General features: G+C 59.8%; 1 protein-coding gene across 17 annotated transcripts in view; it reads right to left on the bottom strand.

The window, feature by feature from the left end:
* The window catches only part of RALGDS (ral guanine nucleotide dissociation stimulator), a 42,902-nt gene that overhangs the window by 7,273 nt on the left and 13,281 nt on the right, over positions 1-22,348 (bottom strand). For 2 of the 17 annotated variants that reach the window (XM_072748254.1, XM_072748258.1), the window contains exons 1-9: positions 21,544-21,725; positions 5,449-5,559; positions 4,129-4,322; positions 3,466-3,561; positions 2,822-3,015; positions 2,142-2,581; positions 1,198-1,413; positions 779-882; positions 313-397 (exon numbers count right to left, since the gene is read on the bottom strand). In XM_072748254.1, coding sequence (XP_072604355.1) covers positions 313-397; positions 779-882; positions 1,198-1,413; positions 2,142-2,581; positions 2,822-3,015; positions 3,466-3,561; positions 4,129-4,322; positions 5,449-5,559; positions 21,544-21,654 — 1,551 coding nt within the window. In that variant the 5' untranslated portion in view covers positions 21,655-21,725. Of the gene's footprint in view, positions 1-312; positions 398-778; positions 883-1,197; positions 1,414-2,141; positions 2,582-2,821; positions 3,016-3,465; positions 3,565-4,128; positions 4,323-5,448; positions 5,560-14,108; positions 14,352-21,543; positions 21,762-22,348 lie in introns of those variants that run through there. The other 15 variants (XM_072748256.1, XM_072748259.1, XM_072748261.1 and 12 more) reach the window with 13 other exon arrangements.

Below are 22,348 nucleotides of genomic sequence, written 5' to 3'. Positions count from 1 at the left end.
AGGCAGGCTGGCTGCCCTCTCCTTGAGCTGCAGTGTAGACAGAAGGAGCCTCCCACCCCTGGCCCATCCACCCAGCAGCATGGAGGAAGCAGGAAACCTACTAATCCTGCCAGCTCACCCATCCCTTCTGGAATACCCCAGCTGCTCCCACATCAACCCATTGCCAGGGCCTCCTGGTCCTCAAACTGCCCCCCCCCCAACAATGGCCACAAACCAAAAAGATCCTCCTCTCCCCAAAGTCCAGACAAGACAGGACTGGTGTTCTTCACACAAACTTTCACTGAGAACTTTCCTCCTCTGGCCGGGCCTTACCTTGATGAGCAGCTCTCTGCTCAGAGAATAGTTGTTCTCATCTGAGAAGATCTCTGACAGCTTCTGGAAGACTCGGAAACTGTCCCTGAGGGAAGGAAGGACAGGTTTGGGAATGGCACGATGGGCATGAGCACTGAACTGTTTCTAGAACCCATAGACCCGAACTGCCTGGACGGGTGGTTTGCACCCAGGGTCCTGCGGGGCCCTAAGTGCTCTGTGGACCTGGTGGGGAGAACCCCGTGTGTGTGGTCATCCTGATCCTGTGTGTCTGTCACCAGTATACACAGGAAAATCTCCAGTGTGGCTCCACCCGGTAGCGGACAGATAACTGAGTCCCAAGGCAGAACTACTGGCCTGAGGCCAATGGATGCTTTGGGGTCCCACCAGCAGGCCCACCCCAGAATTCACAGCCTCCTGGCAGGTCCCGGGTCCCTCCTGGTGCTCCTGCAGAGAGATGCCTGCCCACCTGGAAACTTCCTCCCATGTCTTCTTCAGCCGGTGGACAGAGTTGCTCTGTAGGGCTGACAGGATAGCGTAGAGTGACGAGAAGTTCTTGAGGACGCGGCACTCCTGGTGGAGGGACAGAAGGGCCGAGGTATGGCTTCAGTCCCTACAGCCAGGACCTCCCGTCCTCGGTAAGACGGACGCCTGCCCGCAGAGCCCCCGGGGTGTCCCTGGGCCTGGTCAGGAGAGGAGGATGTGGGGTCAGCCTAAGGGAGGGGGTTACAGGGGAGTGAGCACCCAGGTGGCGGGATGTGCGAGTCAAGCCTGGCGTGTCCCTTGGAAGGACGGGCCTGGGGTCTCCGCAGGGCCTTGGAGTTCAGACCACAGCCCTGGGGTCAGATAAAGTGAGAAGGGGGTTCCCAGGGCCCCTGTGAGGCCTACCCTGGCCACCTCGATCCAGTGCTCCACTACCCTGGCCCTGTCCCGGGCTGTCACACTCCGGTCCCCCAGGCAGGTGGTGATGACACAGTTGGCCACACTGTTGAACTGTGTGACAGTGGCGCGGACGGTGGGTGCCAGGTGCTCCTTGCCCTTCTTGTCCCGCTGGGACCAGATGGAGCCCAGGCAGTGGTAGGGCACCACCTTCTTGAACAGCTCCTGGGGATCGTGGGGAGTGTCACCCGGCTCTGCCACAGCCCAGGGCAGTGACCACGCCTCCCCAGTCCCTGGCAGGGTCCCTGGTCAGGGCTTGAGCCTTGCAGGGCCGGGGGTGGGGAGGGGATGGTGCAGGTCCCTGGACTTTGTTCTCTGCCCGCCGTGCATGCCCAGCATGAGTGACCCAGGATGACACGCTGGAGGAAAGAGGCTTTGGCATTTTTGGCAGCTCATCCTCACTAACTGCAAGCACAGAAGGTGGCTCACTCATAGCTGCGCATACTGGGTGGCACCTGCCACTCCCTGTCAGGTCTCAGGTCTGCCCCCCTCCTGCACCCCCATCCAGATGCGCACTCGCTGTGGCTGCTATGCCTATGGGCTCCGCTGTCTGCCATAAGCTAGTACACAGCAGGTGCCTCATAAGTGCTGAGGATGATGAGGCCTCAGGGAGATTGGAGGGCGACCCGTGGAGCTGGATGCACCTCAGTGAGCTCCATTCCTTTCCCTACCCAGCCTTCAACTGTCTTGCCTCCTGTAATCCGCAGTCCCTGTGTGGAGGGTTGGGCTGGGAAGAGTCCCATCTATATGTCCACAGTCCAGAGACCACACGCTGAATCCTGGTGGAACTGGGACATGGACCCCGACATCAGTTCTGGACCAGGGAATGGCAGGGAATGGACCGGATGCCAGGGGAAGGTACCCTGCCTGCCCTGCCCAGGAAAGGAGCTCACCGCATCCATCAGTGTAAACTGCTCCGCCACCAGGTCAGGAGGGAAGGTCAAGACATGAGGCTTCTCATTCAGGCCATTTTCTGCAGCCACAGGCGAAGGCCAGGGAGGCTCGGGTGCAGGAGCTGGCTCTAGCTCTAGAGTTTGTGACAGAGCTGGTTCTAGCTCTGGAGCTGGTGCTAGAGCTGGTTCTAGCTCTGGAGCTGGTGCTAGAGCTGGTTCTAGCTCTAGAGCTGGAGCTGGTTCTAGCTCTGGAGCTGGTGCTGGTTCTAGCTCTGGAGCTGGTGCTGGAGCTGACTGTCGCTCTAGAGCTGGGGCTGGGGCTGGTGCTGGAGCTGGTGCTGGAGCTGACTGTAGCTCTGGAGCGGGCACGAGAGGTGGTGCTAAAGCTGGCTCTAGTTCTGGAGCTGTTTTTAGAACTGGCATTGGAGCTGGCGACAGAGCTAGAGGAGGAGAGAAGTCTCCATGTGTCTTTGCAGAAACAGAACATGTCTCTGAATCTCCCAGGGGAGCCACAGTCAAGAACCCCTACCGTGGTGTCCCCGCAATGCTGTCCCCCAGCTGGGTGCTCTGAGCCCAATCTTGGCTCCTGGCCCCACCCCAGCCTCTGGGGGCTCCTCCCTGTGGGGCCCAGTACCCACCCATGCCCAGACACCCACAGACACCCTGCCCCAGCTTCTCACCCTCAGGCTCGGCTTCAGTGAGTTCTGAATGCTCCAACTGGGCCAAAAGAAGGTGGGCACGGCGCTCCAGGTCGGAGCCGGGCATGTTGAGCTGCACATAGGCCACCAGCTGCTTAAGGCAGGGAAAGTCTGGGGGCTGACAAAAGTCTTCCGAATACTGGTCCAGCCAGGTGCCCAGAATGGAGGAGATGGCACTAGAGGCAGGAGGGCAGACAGCAGCTCAGGAGCCTGGCCCTTCCTCCCACACAGACCCCTGAGCCCCTGGGGATGGTCCAGCCCGACGCCGGGCCCACCCCAGCCCACCCCCAAGGCCACCCAGGTAGGGGCAAGTCTGGGCAGCAGGTGGGGCTGGATGTCCCCACAGCGGGGAGCCCTCCATCCATGGTGTGAGCGCCCCTGCCTGTCTCAGGGGAGCAGACCCCCCTCCCCTGTCTGAGTCCCCCCTCTGCACTGGAGATGCCAGGAGGGTGGACTGGGGGTGCTGACTCCTGTGCTCCTGCAGGAGGCCCCCACACCTCTGCCCTGCAGCAGGAATCACAGGATATGGGGGGCCAGGCTCGGCCCAGCACCCCTGCCACCCCAAAGCCCCGCATGTCCCCCACCTGGGAGACGGGGCCCTCCCATCAGACCCAAAGTCCACTCACTTTTTTAACTGGTCCTGGGGTCCACCGTCTTCATCAGAATAAGGGAGAATGCATCCGTATCTAGAGGAGGCCGTGAGGGCGTCACATCTACCGTACCTGCTATGATGTCTAGGGTTACCAGCTGACTCCCCCGACTAGAGCGGGAGCCCGGAGCCCAGGGAGTTGTGTCTGCCGCGGACACTGAATCATGCACAGTGTCCTGAAGGGGCTTCATGTCCATTTGGCGACTGAATGAAGCCCACCCAGCAGCTTCCAAGTGGCTGAGTGGGTCTGGGGCCCCCTGCCAGCCCCCAGGGCTCCCTGCTCTGGCAACACCCAGGATGGGGCCCCGGATGGAATCTGCGACCTCCTCACAGCTAGACTGTGAGGAGAGTGGCTTTGCCCCGACACAGGATCCGGGGCCTGAGGCAGAGAGCTTCTCCGGGGTGGAGAGGACCCACCTCAGCCCCAGGACCCCCCTCTCCATGGGCTGGCCATAGGGTCAGCACTGTGGGGTACTTGTCCCAAAGGTCAGACCAGAACCCTCTGTGTGGGGGCTCAGGCCTCATGGCACACAGGGTCCACACAAGATATCCGAGGCTCAGAGACGGCAAGTGCCAAACCAAAGACACACAGCCAAGTGTTGAGTGGGGAGGTGCTGTAGGGCACAGAGGCCCTGCTCACCTTTTGAACAGAAGGTCCAGGACCTGCTGGGTGGTGGTGAAGGCTCGGTAGGTGCACAGGAAGATAGTGACGTAGGAGAGGTCGCTGCCCTGGAAGGCAGGTACCAAGTGTTCCACCAGCTTCTCCAGCGTGCCTGCCTTCACCGTTCGCACCTTGCAGGTCTCATACAGGTGCAGGGCCGACTCGTTCTCACACTGGAGTGGGGACAAAGGAGGGGTGTATGGTCAGTGGTGGCACCAGGGACTGACAGGAGGGTGGCAGACCAGAGCTCAGACAAAGCCCCAGGTGCCCCGTGTGTGGCCAAAGAGGAGACGTGCGTGCCCCCAGCAGGAAAACAAGCTCAGCTTTGGAAGTGGAATTTGAGATGGGGAATCACAAAAAACACAAACACGACCGTTCCAGGTCAGTCTGTGGGCTGGACTGAATGACAGCACCTCAGTGGAAGAGCACTGCCCCCATGAGTCCTGGAAAAACATGCCCATTCTAGAGACGAGAAAACGGACTCTTCTTCTGGGAAGATACACGGGATGCTCAGTGCAGCACCGGGGAATGGCTGCAGCAAGGAATCAAGTCAAGGCCCTCAGCACTGAAAGGCCGAATCGCTGTGACAACTTGCCTCCCTTCTGGAATGTTCCGCAGCTAGTGGAGTCAGGCCCTGCCCCTGACCTGGAGGGGTCACATGGCTGTGCTCCAGGAAGCAGTAAATTATATAGGAGCCTGAGCCTCGGCCCCTTGGGAGTAAAACTAGCCCTTTTAAGTGTGGTGACGTGGAAGGCTTGCAGGTGTGCAGGGAGGCAGGCGCTGACTGCTAGCTACTACCTGAGACAGCGGAGGGCAGGATCAGACTGAGGCAAAATCCAAAATCACCTGGGGCCCAATGTGAAGGGGAAACAGTAGAAAAGTGTCTTTTTTGATGTTCATACAAATATGTGCCGACTGACCTTTTTTCTTTCTTTCTTTCTTTTTTTTTTTTTGAGAGAGAGGCGGAGGGAGGGAGCAAACAGTGGGGAGAGGCAGAAGGAGAGGGAGAAGAATCGTAAGCAGGCTCCACACCCAGCACAGGGCAGACACTGGTCTTGATCTCACAACCCTGAAATCACCATCTGAGCCAATATCAAGAGTTGGACACTTAACCAACTGAGCCGACCAGGCACCCCGGTGCAGAGTGACTTTGCTCCTGGCCAAGCCCAGGGCTGGACCGTGGGGAGGGGCAGGTTCCTTTGGGAGCCGGATGAGGAACCCTCAGTGGAGAAGGCTCTGGGAGGGAGCCCAGCACAGCAGCCAGAGCCTGGAAGCCGGGGCGTGCCCGGGCGCACTCACCCCCAGCCAGCGCTGGCCCTTGTTGGCGCTGTGGTGTGCCTGCACTTTCCGCAGGGAGATGGAGTAGATGACCCCGTTGACCAGCTCCTCGCCGATCTCCTGTGTGCAGCTCTGCAGAGATAGTGCCCGGCCGCCGGGCAGGGGCATCAGGGGCTGCCTCCTGGGGCCTCCCTCCCCAGCTGAGGTGCCCTGTCCACACAGGCCCCCTGGCGGGAGTCACCTTGGGGCAAGCACTCCCCGTCCCACCCCCTCACAAGCTAGCTGTGAACAAGATGAGCCCCTCAGGCTCCCGAAGCCCCCAGCAACCTGCTCACACCCAGGTGGGGTCACCCCCCCCACCCCCAAGATGGGTATTGGTTTTCAGTCATTTCAGATGAGCACATGGAGGCTGAGAGAAGGGCCTAAGTCATGCCACTGTGGCTAAACGGCAAAGCCAGGACCCCAGGGCCCTGACATGGCGCCTCCTGCGTGGCCCTCCTCCTCCCTCCTTGGCCCATCCTGCCCCCACCCCAGCTGACCCACAGGTGGGGGCAGCTCCTCCCGGCGCAGCCCTGGAGTCAGCATCATGGATCTGGAGCAGATGCTGGGTATCCCCAACAGCCACATCTGAGGCCACTTCCTTCCCTTTCTGCTCATTCATGCCCTTGTGCCTTCTTGGGCAACAGAGGAGTTCCCAGTTCCCTGTGTGTCATCACGTGCACGGGGACAGGGTGATAAAGTGACAGTGCAGGCATCTGGGCAGATGACTGGGGTTTCACAGGACCCGAAATCACGGGGCTTTGGCTGGGACAGGAAGGGGGGGATCATCTGGCTGCTCCCTGGGCCCACAGCAGCAAGGAAAGGCCCTTGTTTTATGATGTAGTGACTCCTCCCGCCGGGCAGGCTGGCCCGGGGGCTGTGACCATCAGGCCCTGGCTGGCTGAGGCCACTGAGCCATGTGGCCCTGGGCTCTGCAGCCCCCTTGCCCATAGGTCTCTGTCCCAGGAAGGGTGAGCCTGCCATGGGGAGAGGGGCCTCTGAGTTTAGGAAAGAGCTGGGAGGTGCCAGCTGGCAGAGGGCCATCGACTGCAGGGTCTGTACCAGTGGTTGGGACCGCGGCTCACTGCCCTAACCCAAGGCAGGCGTGGAGCTTACAGAAGACTGGGAAAAAAGTGCTGACTCAGCCCACCCACATCCTTCCCTGGAGCCCTGGGCCTTAGCGGGGCCCCTACTGCACCCCTGCGGCCAGCAAGGGGTGCCTGGGCCTCTCACCTCCTGCCCACCCGTGTGGGCCGCGCGAGGCCAGCTGCCCTCTGCAGGGCCACTTCCTTTGACCTGTGGCTGCCCTCCCACACTGGGCACTGGACCAACGGGGAAGCCGCTGCCATCACATTCTCTCCGGAAAAGGAGAGCCAGCCTGTTTCTGGGAAGTTAGCAGGGAACCCACAGGCAGAGGTCCCCCTGAGCGGCACCACCCACACCCACACCCCTTAAATAACCCAGGCTTGTGGAGGTCCAACCCCTCCAGCGAGGAGAGGAAACCCCTCCTGAAGCAGAAAAGCTGAGACGTATGCTCACGTTCCCTCCTCCATCTGGAAGAGCCCACAGAGGAGACAGGCCTCAGAGACCAGCTGTCCTCCTGCTGGGCGGGGGCCCCAGCACCCTGGCAGGTCCTCAGGGGTCCGTGGCCACTTCCTGCAGAGGCCGAGAGGCTCGGCTGGAAGGGCCTGCCCTTTCTCCAGGGTTTTCTTAGCCATATGTGGCCCAGCTGGGAGGAACACCCGGGTTGCTGGCAGGGGTCTGGAGGCTTCCCCACGCAGGACCGGCCCTGCCAGAGGGCCCTGGACTTGACCTCCACATGGCACCTGGCTCCTTAGTGGGGCTCCATCAAGGCCCCTGGGCCAGGCCAGCCATGGCGGGGGCTGCAGGCAGGTGGCTGCTGTGCCCTGGCAGATCCAGATAGCGGGGGAGGGGTGGGGTGGGGGGGTGGGGCCTCCAGTGAGCCATGGGCCTCACTGGCAGAGCAGCTGGCCTGCGCATCACATGGTCCTTGAGCCCCTCCCCCACCTCCCAGGGGCCCCCTTCTGCCGGCCTTGGAAGGGGGGTGGGAGGTGGGGCGGGATGCCAGGAGCCACACTGGCTGGGACCCGGGACTCACTGCCCTGTCACACAGATGGGGAGCTACTCTGGCTCCTTCACACCGCTGCTGCCAGAGGAACAAAAGCAGAGCCTCAGAGCAATGCTGTGGGCGGGCGGCATTTAAACCACCTCCTGAGAGATGACACAGGAGCAGGCTCTAAAGCAAACTGCTCCCGGGCCCGGGCAGCAAGTGGCAGAGTGGGGCATTTGTTTCCTGCTCCTACCTCCATCCAGGGACAGAGCAGGGAAGCAGCCATTGGCCTGGCATCTGCCCCTCAGGACCCTCCAGGCCACCCTCTGGGCAGAGTGCACCCAGGCCCAGCAGCAGGGCCTGGGGCTCCTGGGGGACGATGGGAGTGGCCTACCAAACAGCAGATGTCCTGAGGGAAGGCCCCTGCAGGCTTCTAGGGGGAATAGAATGCCACAGGGATGCCAGGTCCCCAGGGCCCTGGCACCCAGCTGGCAGCTGTGCCTCACACGCAGCCTGGCCTTCCACAGCTTGGGTCAAGGGGAGTGAGGGTAGAGCGGTGTCCAGGCCCTGGTAAGCAGAAGCCAGCAAAATGGGCACCTAGGTGCCCCATATTCTGCTGTCCCTCTGAGTGCAGCCCAGAGCCCCAGGGACAAGGAGGAGAAGCAGCCCCAGTGTCACCTGATCAGCCTTCTCAGGGTGACAGGCCAGCAGGATGCCTGTCCCCAGATGACTGCAGGCCAGGCCCTGTTCCCTCGATGGAGAATAATGGGGTTGCCAGGGCCCATCCCACCTCCTATTTTGGGATAAATCTGAGGGGACCTGCTGGCTTTTCCCCAGGCTTGCCATCTCTTCCGGAAGGTGGCTCGTGCTTGTGCACATGGAGATGGCACCTTCACACTGATCACCCCTTTGCTCTCCTTGGGTGCCTATAATGAGGGGCCATAAGGGGCCTCCGGACCCACAGGTGCCTCCCCTGCGGACTGGCTCCTCCTAAGGAGACCTGGTCCAGGGCCAAGGCACACGGAGAGGAAGCGCTGGATCTTGTACCAGCATGTCCTCCTGTCTCCTCTTCGGGCCACATGTGGAGACCCGCTTCCACTCGGGCAGGGCGGGGGTGGCTCCGATCATAGGGCTTCCACATGCATGAAACGGGGTCCTTACTGTATCCTGCTGAGCCACGGTCCAGAGGCCACCCCAGGCCCTCCCCTGGATACTGGTCAGCACCCTGCAGCCCTGGGCACATGAGGCCCCCCAGGGCCTACCAGACCTCAGGACTGTGTCTCTCATGAAGAGCTCTGACTTCCAGCTTTGCCAGCCTCTCTGCCCCTGGCCTCAGGGAGCTCACCTGTGAGATGGGAAGAGCAGCAGCTCTCTACAGGCCAACAGTGGGGGTCCAGAGAAGGCACACAGAATGCCCAGCTCAGCACCTAGCACGTGAGGGCACCCAGGAAGCCAGAACAAAAGGTGTTGGGCACCATCTGCTGACCACAGCCCCTAGGAGCTTCTGATGGACACCTGGTAGGGTGGGGAGTGGGGGCCCCTGAGGGCCCCTGTGGGAGATTCCAGGAAGGCCAGTCCGTACAGAAAGGGCAGGAGTTCTAAAACTGCCTGAGCCAGCCTTGCAGCTTTCAGACTTTCTGGCGTTTTGCTCAAATGCAGGAGATGGATTAGAAGGCCTGATCAGCCCTCCTGGACTCTGGGGACAGTTTAAATGTGGCATCCTGCATGCGGGTGCAGAGTGGAGAGAGCAAGGCAGAGGGTCTGGGCCGAGGAGAGAATCCAGGATTTTTCTAGTCCAAGTTCTGGTTCATCTCTCAGCCCATAAGCTCCAAACAAGTAGAAGAGAAGAAAAAGCCCTGTGGCCTGTGGACACAGACGGGACCCAGTGGGGACCCCAGGACAGCCCCAGATGGAGGTGGGCTGTACTCAGGACCCCCGCACATTGCAGCCCACAGGGGCAGCCGTGGCTGGGGACCTGCAGGTTCCTGGTTGCCAGGGCAACCAGGGAGCTTGGTGACCCCAGAAACTAGAGTTTAGCGACCAGCCTTGGTGAGCCCCCAAAGAAGCTGTCCCCACAAACCCTCTCCACTAGCCGGAACCCAGTTACTCATTACCATGTTAAGAGGAAGAAGGATAGATTTCTCAGGTGGGGAGGTGTGATGGGACCTCCACACTGGCCCTGCCCACCACCTGTTCCCTTGTCCATCCAGGGTGGGCTCCTGGCTGTCAGGCCACCACAGATCAAGCCTTTGAAGGAGTGTAGCTGGTGACAGCTGAGGAGGGTGGTCCAGTCCCAAGGGGGTGCCGGGCAGGGCCAGGTGAAGGTCCAGCCCCAAGAGCCACAACCACAAGCGTCTACCACCAACCACAGTGTCCCATGTCTATGGGCACTTCCTGGGTACCAGGCTTTTTACACACTTATCACATTTAATCCTCCAACACCTGACTTGATAGTTGAGGGAAGAGCTGGGTGGGGAGCTCACTCAGGTCAGGAGCCAGGGAGTGGCAGTCAAGGCAGGGGTTTTAACCATGGCCTATGAATCTCCCACCTATGAATCTCCTGTCTAGGCCTGCCTGCTGTCTTGCTCTTCTGTGGCTGCCACATTCACGACCTCAGAGCAGAGTCCAGGGCTGAGAAGGCCTTCCTCAGGTGACACCCCTGGTTGGGCATGGTGGGTGGTTTGCTGGGGTTCTTCCTGTGGGCCTACAGGTCAGCCATAGGACCCAGGCCTGGGAAGCACCACGCCAATGGTGTGGGGCAGCAGGGCAGCAAAACCCCAAAGCCCAGGGCACGGGCACTGCCCTGGTACCTGGTCAGACAACACAATCATGACAGCCGCCACCTGCCTGGCTCTGACACTGTGCCAGACACTATGGGGACTGCCTGTCAGGCTGCTGCTCTCACTCAGGCCTCACCTGAACCCTGGGGAAGAACTGGTATCAGGCCCATTTTATAGATGAGGAAACTGAGGCTCGGGAGTGGGAGAAAGGTGTCTAACGCTGCAAGGGGCCAAGCTGGCATATCCCTGCAGCTCTCTGCCCTCAGAGCCCCAGCTCTTGGCCCAACCAGTGTGCACAACCCCGCCCCATGGTTCCGAATGCACAGTCCGTCTGAGCATCTGATGGTCCCCGGAGTGCGGAGGCAACACCCACACCCGAGAGCTCCCCAAATGCAGGCCCTTGAGCTGTGTGCCCCTGCCCTGCTCACCAAGCAATCCTCTAGTTGTCATGTGCTTCCTCCCAGCTGCGGGCCGCCAGAGTCGCTTCACTAGGGCTGCGTGTCCAGGAACACTGCGTCTCTGAGCCCCGGAGGCTAGAAGCCTGAGCCCAGGACAGAGTGGCCACCACACGGTGTCATGCCCTAGGAGCCATCTGGGTGGCTGGCTAGCAGCCCTTGGGAGCCAGTCCTGACTCCTGGGCACGGTGTCCTGAGAGCACCCCCACTGGCTTGTCAGAGGCTGCCCAGGGCCCGTGCGTAATTAGTCCAACTCCTCCTCCCGGCAGTGAAGACAGGGCCTGGAAACAGAGGCCCAGCTTCCAGGTTGAGGATGGAACTGAGCCCTGCCTGGGAGCAGGCACCCAAGCCTGTGTCCTACCACCCCTGCTGCTCCTGGGAGACAGCTGGCATGCTTAAATGTCTCCTACCTAGAGAAGGAAGGAGGGCCCGGTATGAGCCAGCCTGCCTCCCCTTCCTCTTCTCCCAGGACCCCTGGGGAGTAAAGCAAGAGGGGACCCCCAGGGTCTGTGGGAGCCCAGCAGGTGGTAGTCAGCTGCCCCCAGAACTCCACAGGCCCTGAGGCCTGCAGTGGCCTCCTCACTGATTACAGTATGCAGATAGATAAAGACCCCTCACAAGGCTATGCCTCCAGGGCCTCCAGTGTCAAAGGCAAATCAGCCCTGAAGGTTAAACTGAAGAGCTATACAAAGTGTGGAGACACCAGATGACCAAGAAGGAGGCGGGGTGGGGAGGGGCACACGATGGGACTCTCCCATTCATTTCTACCCAAAGAACAGAGAAGCCCTCATTCCATTCCATCCAGACTGTGATCAGGCCTTGAGGTCTCACACGGTGGGGGGTTCTGGGGGGGTCTGAGTCCTGTCTCTGCCACTTACTAGCTGGGTGAGTTTGTGCAATCTAGCCTCAGGGGATTCATCTGTGAAATGGGAAATCTGTAGTCCCGCCAGCAAAGAGACAAGACTGCACGCAAATTACTCAGTACAGGGCCTCCCACAAAGCACTGGCTCACGTCTGCTGTTTCTAAACCTCTGCGGTCCAGCGGTGGGCTTGCTCCTTCCTAGAAGCTCTCCCCAGTGTCCTCTGACCCTGAGGACTTTGGCCTCCCTACCCTTCACTTGACCGGGGGCTTCTGGGCTGCCCAGGCCTGGTTCTGTTCCCCTGTCCTCCTTCATGCATTTAAAACTGCCTCGACAGTACACGCTGCCCTATCCTTCTCTGATCCCTGCAGTGGGCTTTTGCATACAGTAGGCACCCAATAAAGAAGAGCCCACATTCAAATCCTGGGGGCACCTTAGCTCTGCGTACATTAAGATCAGAGACTTCACTTCTCTGACCTCCCATCTACTGTAAAGTGCGATTGACAACTACTCTGCAGGGCTGGTCAAAGCCAGCTGGAGTGAGGGGCGGTGCCTATAACCAGGAGATGCTCCCAACGGGACCTCCTCCAGCCTGGCCAAGGCAGTAGGCTGCTCAGAGACAAGGGCACAGGCTAGGTGAATTCCAGAAAAGCACAGAACCCCTCAGGCCAAGCTGGGTCTGCGGTGACTTGGATCAAGGTGATGAGCGGACGCCCAGATGTGCAAGGACATCTGGCAGCTCAGAGAGGGAAGGACTGGGTCGAGGCGTGGTGGGGAAATGGGCACGGGGGCGAGGGGCAGCCAGAAACTGTCTGGTGGTTTCCAGACAGGACAAGGACCATGAGCTGGGCCGCTTGAGCTCTGGCATGCTACAGAGACCAGGAAATCAGCTCCAGGATGGGGGGGGGGGGGTTGGCAGGAGGGACAGGGACTTCCCCAGCCCCCCTCCCTTCAGCCCATGGTAAATGGTCATTGTGTTTGGTTTCCGGCAGTGGCCTCCTCTCCTGCCAGGACCCTGGTTTTCCTGCCCCCAGCCAGAAGCTTCCCTTTGATTTCTAAACAGCAGCGGCTGTGGCCTGGATCTCAGTGCTGAGGCCGGGAGAGGGAGGGAGCTGGGAAGGGGGAGGGGTGGAGGGGAGGGGGAGGTGCGGGGAAGGCAGACCCCAGGGCTGGGGTAGGGCTCCTTTCCTCTGGGATGCAGATGGACTGAGAGAGAGGAAGAGATGAAGCAAAGGCCTGCCCCACCCAGGCCAGGAACCTGCCCGGCCCCTGTGAGCACGCAGGCCAGACCCTCCCAGCACACAAAGCCCAAGCTGCTGCCAGACATAATGAAAGTCAGATGAGTACTGGGCTGGTGTCAGGCCTCCCACCCCCATCCTCCCTGGGGGTCGCTCCAGCCGCCAAAGACTGGAGCTGTGGGTGGATGAGGGTTGGAGAGCTCGCCTGGCCCCACTGCCAGCCAAGCTCAGGAGGAGTTTCCCTCCCAAGCCCACAGTTCCCCCACCAAGAGCTACCCTCACCCCTCATCTCCCCCCCCCCCCCCCAGCCCTCACTCCCATGCAGGGCATGGAGACAGGCTTTGGCAAATGCGCATCTAGGCCCTGTCTAGGCAGTGGGGACACACAGGGGCCGGAGATCCAGGCTGGAACTCTTGAGCAATACAAGGCTGCTGTGACCTAAAGTGATGGAAAGGAGGGGGTATGGTGGGGGGCCTAACCCACAGGTGGGCTCAAACTTCACCTTAAGGTTCTGGCTTGGCCTAGATGTGCCCTGGGGCCCTGGACCCAGAGAAGGCATCTGTCCAGGTCCCATGCCCAGGCAGGACGCAGCGAGGGGGCCCACCCAGGGATTCCATCACCTCTGCTTAAGTCAGGTGCACAGTCAGGTGGGTGGGGGGAAGGCACCCCCCCAACCCCCTGTGACCCCGTGACCCACTGGGCCCCTCTGCCAGAGCACACCAGAAACAAGAGCCCCAGCCCTCACCTCATTGTCCCCACCCCTATTCCTGACAGGCACACCCTCCTTTTTCTGAAGCCTTCCAATGAATTCAGGTGAATTCAGGGTGTCGGCATATTTTCTAATGAAGCAGAAATGAGTCACTGGTGGGCCGGGGAGGCCCTTCTCCCCATCTCCCTGCGGGGACACCTAGCCGCACAGGTTGGATACCTGTCTGCCCTCCACCGCCCTTCTGCAGGCAGCCCCAGTACGGGATCCCCGCCTGCCCCCGGAGGTACTGTCTGGGAGGCCCCTCTGGCCTCGGCTGCCCAGGAGGCGTCTGCCCCCCTAACCACGAGCTCGCCGCCCGCCCCGTGAAGCCTGACGCCTGCTGCAGGCCCCGGGCGGGCAGCGGAGAACTGCGGCCCGGCCCGGCCCGGCCCGGCCGTCACAAGTTCGCAGTCGCCTGCAGGGACAGCCCGGGGCAGATGGGGGCAGGGGGCGCGCGGTCCCGGCGGCCCCCCTCCGCGCCGTCACCCACCTCCAGGCGCGGCAGGTCGGGGTCGAGCTGCGTGAAGCTGTGCAGCACCACCGGGCAGCTGTCGGGGCCGCCCACCTCCAGGCGCACGGCGTCCCACACGCTGCGGCTCCGCCGGGAGCCCGGAAACAGCGGCTCGGCGGCGCCCGCAGGCCCGGCCGCCTCGGCCCACATGCGCTGCACCATCGGCGGCTCGCGGGCGCGCGGGGGGCCGGCCGGGCCGCGGGACCCGGGGCGGCGCGGGCGCGGGCGCGGGGCCGGCCCGGCGCGCGGCGGGGGCGGCGGCGGCCCGCGCGGCTCGGCGCTCCCCGAGCTCTGCGCCCGCGGCCCGGCCCCGCGGAGGTCAGGCCGGGGGCGGGGCCTCGGGGCGGGGCCAGCGGCGCGGGGCGGGGCCGCGGGCGGGGCGGGGCGGCGGGGCCCGGGGCGTGTGTCCGTGCGCGCGCGCGCGCCCCCGGGGCCGGCCGGCGGAGCCCGGGAGTGCACGTGCTCTGCGTGCCGCGGGGCCACGGGGGCCGGCTGGGCACCCTGCGTGGGTGCGGTGTCCGCGCTGCGTGGGTGCTGACACGTGGTCGAGCCGCCCTGGTGCCAGAACTACCTCCCACGAATTCCAGTTAAGTCCAGCTCTGTGGCCTCCTACAGATTGCTTAACCTGAGCCCCGTTTGCGTGCGCCTGTGCCTGTGCAAGCCCTCAGTGTCCCCGTGTGTGCGTGGTGTGCGGGAGAAGCCCCACCCTGGCTTTGTCTGCACTGCTACCCTTCAGCCCCACAGCTCTGCAGTGAGGACGCAGAGCAGAAAGGAGGTGGGGGGGGGGGTCCAACACAAGAGTGGTCACCGGGGTTCAGGCCGTAGGGACGCTCAAGAAAGGGGTCAAGAGGGACAACTGCCTTTCTGAGCACCCATCACTGGCCTGGTCAGCTGCAGCCACTGGTGGCTTGAGGGCTCAAGATCTCAGGGCAGCAGTCAGGTGGGGAGCCAGGCTACAGGGCGAGGGAGCCTCAACTGCTCTCTCTAGAAGTCTGTGAGGTAGAGGGAGGCTGGAGGTTAACAGCAGGTCCAGAGCTTACTTATTGAGGCACAAATGAACGGGAGGGTCCTGCACACCTAGCCCACTGCTGGGGCCTGGCTGGCCTTAGCCCTCATAGAGCCCCACCATTGCTGTTAGCAGCCCTAACAACACTACCAACACCCCCAGAACCAGTATCTCACCATGGGGCCTCAGTTTCTCAGGAGAGCCACGGACGGTGCAGGGCATGCTCTGCTCTGAGAAGAAAGCCAGGCTGTCAAATATTCTTTCAGAGCAGACGTAGCACACATGCATTCAACCAGAGGAGGCTACTTTGCCAAAGGGATGGTGGTTATTTCTGAATAGTATTACACATTTTTTTCTCTTCCGAGTTTTCTCATTTTTTCTACAATATTTTAATCATCACGCACATGTAATAAATACGGTTTGCTTTTCTTTTTTAAAGCAAGATGAGGAGATTTAGTTTGGGGTGAAGATCCCTAGGAGGCTGTTTAGGAAGTTTCTGGGCTCTACCCTGAGGGAGGGTGAGGTGGGGAGGCACAGTTAGAAGAAGGAGAATCTCAAAGAGCAACCAAAGGGTGACCTGGCCACTGCCCTCTGGCTAGAAGCTCCTCTTCCCACTCCTTCTCCTGGGGCCAAACACTCAGCACCTCTGGGGAATTCGGAGTGAATCCAGCACCTGCCTGCCGGCACTTATCTCTTTGCTCTGCTCTCTTTATCTCTTTCTCCCAGGGAGGGGCCTGGGAAGCAAGCTCAAGCCCATTTTACAGCATGGAAAGGGGCCCATGCAGGCCAAGTGACTCATGAGGGCCGGAGAAATGCACCTGATGTCCCCACCTCTTCAAAATTGAAGGTCCAGGTGCTGGGGTTGAGGGGCCCAGGTAGGTTGGACAGGTGAGGAGTGGGGAATTCCAGCTCTGCCCCCCAGCACAGCTAGCTGGGTGCCTCCCATCTTGGCACTACCTGCACATCATCATCTGCGCGGAGGGGGCAGGATGGTGGAGGCTTTACTCAACTGGTCCTTCTGCTGTGTTGCCCCGACTTTGGGGCTCCCCTCTGGGGTCCCGGAAAATCTGCTCATGGCTCTAGCTGCACACACACCCACCCACCACACACCTTAGTTCCCTTAGAAGGTTGGTGTAGCAGAGGACAGGCTTGGCCACCGAGATGCCTGGGTTTGAAGCCCAGCTCCACCCGTTCCTTACTGGGTGACCCCCTTCTCCCACAGGCAAATTACCTCTCCTCCAGGGAGGCTTTCTCCTGTGCAAAGGGAACATAATTAATGCAACAGCACAGGTAAAGTACCTCACACAGGTGCCTGGTGCCCCCACTTTGGGCAGGGCAGAGACTCTGCCCCGTAACGTCTGTGATGGGGCTGCGGCGGTTCATGGGGCACCTCTGGCACCCACGACTCTCCCCTGAGCTGCCACACATCAGCCTTCATAATCCTGCCCCAAAGTTGCAGGGCAGATCCCTTACCAAGGGCAGGGGCAGCCTTAAAGAGGGGACCAGGGTAGTAGGTGCCACCTGATAGACGAACAAAATCACCCACAAAGTGTTCTGGCCAAAAACTAACCATGAACCCAACCAGGCTTCTTGCACGTAACAGTGATTTGGGGAAATTACGGGGGAATGGAGGAGTGTGCTAAACACACCATGAGGATACAATCCATAAACTCCAGACTGTAGGAATATCTATGGGACAAACGACCCGGTTTCTTCCACAAATATGTTTCAGGGGAAAATAAATGCAATAAAGGAAGAGGACAGAGTTTGAGCCTCATTGTCAATGTCCCTGAGGCTCCCAGCAGCAACGATCTCCGGACCCCAGGTCATGGCAGGGGTTGCCTGGCCAGCTGCCCCACTTATCCATGTACCTGACCTGCCCCATGTGCAGGGCACTCCTAGCCTCCTTACAACAAAAGAGGCTGGGGGCTTCACTTTGGAGGCCATGGCAGTGGGCTGTCCCAAAACCGAGCCACAGGGCTCATGTGGGGGGCTGGAGGCAGCTTAGCAACCTTGGGTGAGTGAAGGCCAAGGTTATAACCCCTGCCCTGGGAGGGTCTGCTGGGAGAAACAGCATAAAGCACTGTAGAAAGCATGGGTTATTAGGATTGGGAACCCTCCTTTCATCCCTCATCTTGCTCACACCTCGCCCCACCCCCCAGCACTTCCAGGTCCCTAACCTTTCCCTGCGGAGTGCACCTGCCCCTTCCTCAGGGCTTCCTGTGAGCCATTACAGTGCTGTGCTGTAAGACCGTTTTGTAGCCAGGATGCTGCCTGTAGAGGAAGCTTACAAGACAGGCTCAGAACTGACAGCCGGGGGTTGGAAGCCGGCCACATCCAACCCACACGTGTGTTTTGTTTGGCTTGCAAAGTATTTTTAAATTTTTGAGCCAACAGTAAAAGGTCAGGTGATTTCATATAAAAATCCACATTTGTGGCTTCTCCCATAACTTCAGACAATCCGGCCACATGGGGTCTGTGTTCCCGAGTAACAGGAGGCTGGGTGGGAGCTGACCGGCAGCTGTCTCCTTTGGGCAGGGCTTGTGCTTGTGAGCTTGCCATGGACCCCACCAGGCCTTCCATCACTCCCTGACTTGGAGGGCCCCTGAGCAGCCACCTCCAGTTAAAGGGAGGGGGTACTGTGGCCAGACCTCTGGGGGCCCCTTCTCCTTCCTGCTTCCAACACATTGGTCCCCCAGACCATGGCAGCCCGAGGGGTCTTGACCCTTCAAAGGTGCCCCCACTACCCTCAGGGCAAAAGGCCAACTGCTCAGTATGACCCCGGCTTGCATCTCGGGGTCCTCTCTCACCACACCCAGCCAGGTACCTCGTGCCATCCCATCTTCTACCAGGCCTGAGCTTCCAACCTGCCACCCACCCCTTGCCCAGCACATGAGGGGTGATTCAGGATTCATAAGTGCCGCTTCAGCCATCGTTCAAATCAAGACCCAGCTCTGCCTTTGCATAGGGTCCTAGGGAATGGGGTTTGGACCCAGCTGCATTGCTGGGTAGGTCTCAGAGCCAGAACTGGGCTCAAGACAATGTCCAGGCAGCCACAGGCCTGGCCCATCACCTCCTTCAAGCTGGGCTTGGCCAAGGCCACAGAGGGCGCTGATGGCCTGGTGAGCAATAGCAGCTGGCTACCCAGACTCAGGTCAGGTGTAGGTGGAAGACCTTTCACCTCTCTCTGGGCAGGTGGAGGTCCCCGTCTGTCCTTTGTGGTCTATATTTAGAGCCCGGGGAGGACATGAAGAGGGTGTAGCCTGGCCGGGTTCCTGGGTCACTTCCTGATAGCAACGTCACCATTCCTGGCCTGCCTGGCTCCTGGGCTGGCCTTCTGTGGGCGAGTGAGCACACACCTTGGCAGGACGTGATACACCTGGGCCAGGAGCGTAGGCCGAACCCCACCTCCTCTGTTGCTGAGTTCCTGGGAACCTCCAGGAGCCTCCTTCTCTTCCTCCTCCTCCTTGGGGGGGAGGGGATTTTCCCATGGGGCAGGAGGGTGTGCTAGGAGTTGGTCAGGAGGCAGAAAATGAAGCATCCAAACTTCTAGGAGACTATCCTGGGTGGAGGGATGTGATATCATCATCACCCCTAATCTCTGATCTCACAGGGCATTACCATCCTGGGGCAACTAGAACAAAATACATCAACGCCTGGAGCCATGGAAACAGCCCAGGACTGACATGCCAAGGGTTCTGGATCAGCCTTGAACTTGCTCTGGGGGCTTCCTTATCCTCCCCTGGAAGTGGGCGCTCACCACCCCTGACACCAACTCTCAGGGTGTTGGGGGCTACCCAGAGGAGCACAGTGATAAACACCATGGGGAGCGGGGGCCACTCTGACAATGGTTCCCCCACTCCTAGAGTGCTCCTTGTCCAATACCCCAGGCTGCCCGTCTACTGTGTGATGCCTGGAGGTGAAGGGAGGGAGGATAAAGAAGAAGAAGGGGACACAAATAGGTAGAAATGCAAAAGAGCCTGAAACACAGAGCACAATGGAGAGAGGGCAGCAGGAGAGGCAAACAGAGTCGGAGGCTGGGGTCCCGTTCTTCGCAGGGCCCGGGTCCAAGGAGCACCAGGCACAGGTGGCCGAGGAAGAGGCCTGTAGGTTTGGGAAGCTCTCTCTTTTTTTTTTTTTAAAAATTTTTTATTTATTTATGATAGTCACACACACACAGAGAGGCAGAGACACAGGCAGAGGGAGAAGCAGGCTCCATGCACCGGGAGCCTGACGTGGGAATCAATCCCGGGTCTCCAGGATCGCGCCCTGGTCCAAAGGCAGGCGCCAAACCGCTGCGCCACCCAGGGATCCCTCGGGAAGCTCTCTCTTAAGAGCTGAGGCCTAGGGCAGCCCAGGTGGCTCAGCGGTTTAATACCGCCTTCAGCCCAGGGTGTGATCCTGGTCGGGTCCCATGTCAGGCTCCCTGCTTGTAGCTTGCTTCTCTCTCTGTCTCTCTCATAAATAAAATCTTAAAAAAAAAAAAAAAAAAAAAAAAAAAAAGCTGGGGCCTAGGGATGCTTCTTCCTCTGCCTGTGTCTCTGGGTCTCTCATGAAATAAATAAATCTTAAAAAAAAAAAAAAAAAGATCTGGGCCTAGATTTGTGTTCAGGTCCCTGCTCTGCATCTTCCTGGCCTCGACTTCTCCACCAGGAGGATGGGGTGATACTAAGCATGCCATCGCCTGGCTCTCAGGAGAGCAGATGATAAAACAATGCACAGAAGCCCTTGGAAATCTGAGAAGCGCCATAGGAATAGGAGCTGCTAGGACAACACCTGGCTACCTGGCAGTAGCCGCCCAGGTAGGGGGCAGGTGGACAGGCCAGCCTGGGTCGGTGCACATGGCCACCACTGGTTGTGCCCCCTCCTCTCGTACCCAGACTGGGGGTGGAGATCCCCAGTGGCTTCCAGTCAGGCTCCTTCAACCAGTTCTGAGGGAGGGGAGGAGGTCAGGGCAACCACCTCCTGGGCCCGGGCGGGCCCTGGCTGTGACCCACCCGGCCTCCTGGCAGAGGCACCAGTTGCCCTGGAAACTTACCTCGGTGGCTGCCGCTGGCACAGGTGCCAGCCAAGGTGTGGGGCTTCGGAGGGTTGTGCGGCGGGTGGTGGCCCAGCGCCTGGCGGTCACCACAGAGACACAGGCAAAGAATACCCAGCCCTTCCTGACCCTGGGCTCAGTGGACCCGGCTTCCCGGGCCATGGTGGCACGGGAGCCAGGCAGGGGTTGGGCTCCTACCCTCTGCCAGTCTGTCGGTCTGTCTGCCTGTCTGCCCTGTGGCGTGGAGCACCCAAGTGCCTAGGCCTGGTGTCACCCGCATGGCTGTCATACCTGCTCCCATGATGGGCAGGGCAGGAATTCCCGCTTGTGCTAGGCCATGGGCCAACCAAGGCTATGCAGATGGAGCTCTGTCCTGAGGTAGGCCTGCAGCTCCTGTTCACAGTGGCTCATCTTGGGGTGGGCCCAGTTGTCTCTTTCAATACCCCAAAGCCCCATCCCCATTCCCCCTGCCTGCAGGGAACTTATCACTCAGAGTTAGAAAGGTGATGGGTAGGGGCATGTGGGTAGCTCAGTGGTTGAGTGTCTGCCTTTGGCTCAGGTTGTGATCCTGGAGTCCTGGGATTGAGTCCCACATCAGGCTCCCTGCATGGAGCCTCCTTCTCCCTCTACCTGTGTCTCTGCCTCTCTCTCTGTCTCTCTCATAAATAAATAAATAAAATCTTAACAAAAAAAGAAAGGAAAAGGAAAGAAAGAAAAAAAAGAAAAGAAAGGTGGTGGGTACAAGTCACTGACATCAAAACAAGGCTCAGCCAGTCGGGCTACCGGGCAGGTGTGAGCCCAGCTAGGGGCTACTGGGGGAGCACAGGAGACCCACACTTAATCCAGCTACTGCTTCATTCCCAGCACTGTGTGCTCGAGCTCCTCTGCCCTGGCACCCAGGCACAGGATCTCATTTTAAACTCCAAGGACTGAGGGTTGCCAACTGTTTATTCTACTAAGTAGAGTAGTATAACACCAAAAACAAACAAACAAACAAACATCAAAACCATCACTCCAGAAAAGACACCACCAAAAGTAACTAGGAGGATGTAGCATCAGAAATACCGTTCATTTAGGAGTCGTTAAATGGATACATCAGCTTTAAGAAAAGCTAACAACCTTGTGCCCATTTTGCTGCAAACCACTGACAGGTCCGATACACCCATCTGACAAATGGAAAAACCATTTTCATGGTTGAGGCCCAAGGGGAGCAGGGACTTGCCCGAGGTCTCACAGGGAGAAGCCAGGCTTGCATCTGTCTGCAGCTCTGCAGAGCCCACAGATACTCCTTCCACCAGTGTTCAGAGCCCAGACCGACCCCCAAACCCAGAGGTCCTAGGGCAAAGATAGAGGCCGAGTTGCTTCCTTACCCTGCTGGGACCCTGGCTGGGTGGACGTCCTGTGCCTGGCTGCCAGGGGGCTGCGGGGGCTGAGAGCAAAGAGGGCGTCACAGGGGTCCTGGAGCTGGCCTGCAGGCACATCAGGTCCCACAGCTGCGGCGGGGTGGCTGGGGCCCAGCATGCCACCCTGACACAGAGCCCCACCAGCACTTGCTCTACCTCTCGGAGTTTCACATCCTCTTCCGGTGGCTTTGTGGGATGCGGGGGACCCGGCTGAGCGGGCTGCTCCGAACTCAGGAGCCAAGACCTGGTTCCTGTCCCCACCCAGCCCTGCCTCCCCGTGGGACCTGCAGGTTCCTCTTCTCTCGGAGCCTCGGTTTCCTGATCTATTATGGATGTGGGGGTAGGTGGGAGAGAGATGGAGGCTTGCAAACATGAATTCTTCCCAAGCCCTGACTTCATTGCCTCTCTTGACTAAAGTCTGGAATTCTGATCACTGGGCCCCAGAGGTCATTTCTTTTATGGAAGAAAGAATCTCTGTGAGTGCACATTGGAAATCTCTGGGATGTGGGCATCCAGGGGTGGGGGGCTGGGTGGTTCCAAGTGGAACAAGACCCCCGTGCCACCCTCGTGCCTCCAGCCAGAGACCGGCTCCTCTGCACCAAAATCCCTCCAACAGCTTCTGTCCTGCCCAAGTTGTCCCTGTTGCCTGCTGGCTGGCACCCCCCTAAGCTCGCTTCTACGCAGGCAGCCCCTACTGATTCTCCTCCAGCCACCATGGCCCCCTGTTCACGGTGATACTTAAATTAACCCTGACCTTTGAGAAACAGCAGAG

The sequence above is a fragment of the Vulpes vulpes genome, chromosome 2 (genome assembly GCF_048418805.1).
Source record: "Vulpes vulpes isolate BD-2025 chromosome 2, VulVul3, whole genome shotgun sequence".
Classification (NCBI taxonomy): domain Eukaryota; kingdom Metazoa; phylum Chordata; class Mammalia; order Carnivora; family Canidae; genus Vulpes; species Vulpes vulpes.
This window is presented reverse-complemented; position numbering and strand designations above follow the sequence as displayed.